This window comes from Danio rerio, chromosome 4 (assembly GCF_049306965.1).
Source record: "Danio rerio strain Tuebingen ecotype United States chromosome 4, GRCz12tu, whole genome shotgun sequence".
NCBI lineage: Eukaryota > Metazoa > Chordata > Actinopteri > Cypriniformes > Danionidae > Danio > Danio rerio.
The window spans coordinates 14,200,324-14,205,000 of NC_133179.1; the positions used below are offsets into that span (position 1 = coordinate 14,200,324).

Sequence of the window (4,677 nt, forward strand, 5' to 3'; positions counted from 1 at the left end):
TTTTAGTATTCTTGATGTGCTTTAATAAATTGCATTAATATTTAGCATATTTTCAAAATATTTTCTATTTTACCAAAGCATTTAAATGTGATTATTTTATAACTATTGTTTTATTTTATAAAGCAATTTAATGTATATGTTTTTACATTTATTTCAGGGTATTAATTTAAAATTTAGGTGAAATCAAATATATAGTCTGTGTAATTAAACAATGTACAGTGGTTGTAATTACATTTATTATTCTATTTTGTGACTCAAACAATGGATTAATAACATCATATTTTCAATCTTCATATGCAAAAATCCCAAAATCACATTTTTTTTTGCATATTAAATTGATCTAAAAAAATCTAAAAAGTTTTTTTATTATCATTTTGAGGGATGTAAACAAAAACAATAGTCCCAGGATATTTCCTGTTTTACATTTTTCATTTCTATAGCATCCGTGAATCCAAAAAGAGCAACATATTAATAAATGATATTATGACGGCTGTTTTACAAGAAGTTATGATTGAATTGCCTCTTGTTACAGCTATGAAATAGTTTGATAACAAGCAGGAAATGTTCATAAGCAAAAGACGTTTATTTATTTATTTATTTGTTTGTTTATTTTTATTTAACCTTCAAATAACAAACAGGGATTTTCAATTTCCATTGTTAAACATATATAACATTATATCCAAGCAGCATTTAATAAACAAAGTAGTACATAATAATAATAATAATAATAATAATAATAATAATAATAATAATAATAATAATAATAGCATGAATAAACCTTAAATAATACAAAAGAAAACACATTACATTCAGAGTGGTCAGTCCATATGAGCTGACATAAGTTTAGATAGCTTTGAGGCACCTTTTGTTTTTACCTGTTTTATGGATTTATATAAAATGTTGAAATATTTTTAAATGCTTTGAAACAAGAAGAAACTTGAACAAATCTACATTTGTGAATGTAAAATTTAGCTACAATTGACATATTATTACACAGAAATTCAAATTCTTTGTTTTTCATAAAAACGCTGAATTTCACAATGTGATAGTCAAACGCAGGTATTACATTTTTTATCATCAATCACTCATACAGTCGGTCCCAAATGGCTTTGACAATAGAACAACTATAAAAAAGATGTTCCTGAGATTTAATATCTTTCAAGCGGAAAATACAAGCTTTACTTTGTAAATTAAATCTTATTGTAAGAAATTCATTAAATGGATAAATGTCATTAATTGTTTTGAAATGCACTGCTTTCATTTTGGGTAACAAGGCAAATGACAGGTATCTTTTTCTTACTTTAAAACTTTTCTTTTAACAGAAAGAGGGAAATATTTTTTTATCAGTAGTGATCTCAAGACCTTGTTGTTACATTTAATATCCAGAAATGAATCATTTTCAATAAACAAATTCACAGGCCAGAGACATGCCCACATTGAAATGGTCTATAGTTGGGTGCGCTGTTTCCCTTTCGACCAATAGTCGGCAGTGTTCCTTTTCCAGCTTGTTTGTGTTGCTTCTGTCATCCGAGTAGAAGAGGAGAATCGCGGCGCTCTGATTGGCTGTGCTCGCATCACGTCATGTTTTCTGTTTCTAAACGTTTCCTGTCAAATCTTCCTTTCGGGATTGACACAGCTCACCGCTTTCAGTTATTTCTGATCGAAATGACAGCGAATAATCAGCAATGGACGGGTATGTTTGTTTATTATTCTACTCCATATTTCAAATTCACATTTAAACGAGCGGAACTGATTATTTGAGCCATTACTGGCTTATCATAACAAGACCAAAGGTCCCACGAGCAGCCTTTTGAAAATAACAAACATATATTATCAGTAAAGCGTCACATTTATAAAGATATTAAATAAGTATCTATAAAGATAGACATAAATAACTACTCATAACAATGAATTAGGCCACATTTACCGTAAATATGAGGCGTTTTTGTATTTCTAATGAAAAGAAAAACTAGTTATATTCCTATTAGGTACAACTAAATTGATTTCCATTGACAGATGTTCTCTGCAAGCACAGTCATATTGACAAATATCGATGTTTTAAAAGTCAACAGTGTCTAAAAGCAAAGTCTTGCTCTCGATGACATCCATCAGCCACTTTTCCCTGAACCTCATTTGTCCTGGAACATGTTTGGAGCGGTTGCTTTCGATGATGAAATGCACGTTCACGGGCAGGCTGTCAGGTTTGATTTTGGAGATCTCTATGATGAAGTAGACGCGGGTCGTGGCTCTGGGGATCGGGGTGAATCGGGTCGGGATGCTCCACTGGACCTCGTACTGGTACTGGGTTTTGAACTCCAGCTCTGCCTGCTGGAGAAACGTCAGACTGTAGAGCCAGCCGGGGTGCTGGATCTCCCACGTGGCCATGTATTGTCTGATCTGTTGCTCTCCGATTTCGATTGTGAAGTCTTTACATGAGATCCAGTCGATGTTTTTGATTTGACAAGCGGCATTTGCGTTGTCCGATTCCATAGCTGTCAGCGCTTCTGTCATGTTGACATCGGTTTCCATGGCGATGAGTGACAGCAAGGTGACGCGCACTGAGACGTCACGTTTTAAATCGATTTAACGCGCATTTATACATTTCATTTGTTGGCCATTATTATTATAATAAAGTAATTGCGATGTTCTGCTTTGAAGCCCAGGGAATCTTTGGGTGATGTAATGGTTATTACAATAATGCAATGCAAATATAATTAACATATTTTGCAAACTTCAGAAAGCTCACAAAAGCATCATAAGCATTTTAAGTCATGCCATTGCTTTGTATCAGCAGCAAACCAAAAGTTGTTGATCAGTGTGATTCATAAATGAATTATTCAGACCTGTTTTGTGAGCTGGATAAATGATTAGTAGAAAAGATGTAACTCAAAAGGAACTGGTCTTTCACTTCTCAGATGATCACGTAGAAGGAGGTATAGGTGTAAAAGTTTTCTGTTCTGTTTCTGTTATTCTTGTAAGAAGGTTTTGAATATTAGACTTGAGCCTTGAGTTTTCTTTCAACTGATATATATATATATATATATATATATATATATATATATATATATATATATATATATATATATATATATATATATATATATATATGTAGGTATATATATATATATATATATATATATATATATATATATATATATATATATATATATATATATATATATATATATATATATATATGTAGGTATATATATATGTAGGTATATATATATATATATATATATATATATATATATATATATATATATATATATATATGTATATATATATATATATATATATATATGTATATATATATATATATATATATATATATATATATATATATATRTRTATATATATATATATATATGTATATATATATATATATATATATATATATATATATATATATATATATATAAGAGCAATTTCATGCAAATGTCAACCTCACCATTAAAAAAAAATTCATTTTGTTTTGTTGTGTAAGCAAGTATTTTACAGTACTTTAGAAGTTACTTACTCAAGAATGTCTCTGTCAGTGTTTTCAAACAATTATGTTTGATTTATCAAAGTGACACAAGTGTCAATTTCACATGCCACACACATAACGGAGAGGTGTCAAATCCATAACGAGGCTTTTTCCTCATAAATGCAAAGATATTAAATAAAATAAAGCCAATTGTGTTTGTTCTATAGAGAGAACTCTTATCCATTTGATTAGCATTATTTCTTTTAGATTGTGCAGTTTAACTCCACAAAGTAATAAAAAATTTAATTTTAATAAAAATGAAAGAACAATTCCCTATTTACAGGTCTCCTGAGAACTATTTATAATATTCAACATAAATGTGTGGCTTCCTAGTGACAAATCACAATATCTGTCTTCACAGATCACCTTTAAAATGAGAAGATTTCCCACCTCATATAGAAGCACAGTTATCAAGCAGATGTGAAATGGCTACAACTTTCATCTGCAGGGCTCAGCTGCTCTAATGCCAGATCCACACTTCAGGAGTATCCCAGAATTCCCTGTAATAACCCCACCGCATGTCGCGCATCAGGAGCACACTGGACACCGTTACCAAAGCCGTGAGCGGGACGGTGAACACAGACCTCCTCTCTAAAATCACACGCCTCAAACCAGGAAAAGCTTTAGAGGTCAAGGTGGAATGTCCTGCCGTGGAAGCCGAGGCCGGAGCGGTCATGACTGTGGCTGCAGCTGAGCCACAAATGGAGAAAGAGGGGAAAAAAGACATGGAAGACTCCCCCAAATCTGGAAACGCATCCAGCACGGGTGCAAAGCAAACACTACAGCGCTTCCAACCCTCTGCGTTCACAACCAACATGGACGAAACATACAATCACCTGGCTGAACATGTCAATACCTACTTTGGAAGTGATGACAAGCGGTTGGACAGAGGAGAATCAACACCATCTCAAATCAAACCTCTTCCCAAAGTGAATAAAGATCATATTATAGCAGCGCCTGTGTGCCATAAATCTACACCTGAAGCTAATCCTGCTATTGATAAAAACAGCTCTGTCCCACAAGCACCGTCCATTCCAGTTCAGGATGAGGGGGTTTCGTCTGTTCCCATTTCACCGAGAAAAGGCATCAGTCATTATCTGTCATACCCTAGGCCCAGCGTTCAGGCTTTTGTTGGGAACTATATTGCG

General features: G+C 32.7%; 2 protein-coding genes across 5 annotated transcripts in view; one reads left to right on the plus strand and one right to left on the minus strand.

Annotated features, from left to right (window-relative positions):
- The first annotated feature begins 1,581 nt into the window (after nt 1-1,581).
- pnpla8 (patatin-like phospholipase domain containing 8) overlaps nt 1,582-4,677 on the plus strand; it is a 22,403-nt gene continuing 19,307 nt past the window's right edge. For all 4 annotated transcript variants that reach the window (XR_012401966.1, XM_073947101.1, XM_073947100.1 and 1 more), the window contains exons 1-2: nt 1,582-1,693; nt 3,891-4,677. The exon at nt 3,891-4,677 is cut by the window's right edge and continues 165 nt beyond it. Coding sequence is in view for 3 of the 4 variants with exons in the window: in XM_073947101.1 (XP_073803202.1) it covers nt 4,048-4,677 (630 nt within the window). In the remaining variant the exon portion in view is untranslated. The remainder of the gene's footprint in view (nt 1,694-3,890) is intronic.
- Nucleotides 1,909-2,539, minus strand: si:dkeyp-81f3.4. Its single transcript, XM_005164678.5, has one exon. The coding sequence runs from the start codon at nt 2,527-2,529 to the stop codon at nt 2,059-2,061; it is 471 nt and encodes a 156-aa protein (XP_005164735.1). The 5' UTR covers nt 2,530-2,539; the 3' UTR covers nt 1,909-2,058.

Bases quoted from the DNA above. Each gene is read 5' to 3' on its own strand.
- si:dkeyp-81f3.4 (XM_005164678.5), bottom strand. From the start codon at position 2,529: ATGGAAACCGATGTCAACATGACAGAAGCGCTGACAGCTATGGAATCG.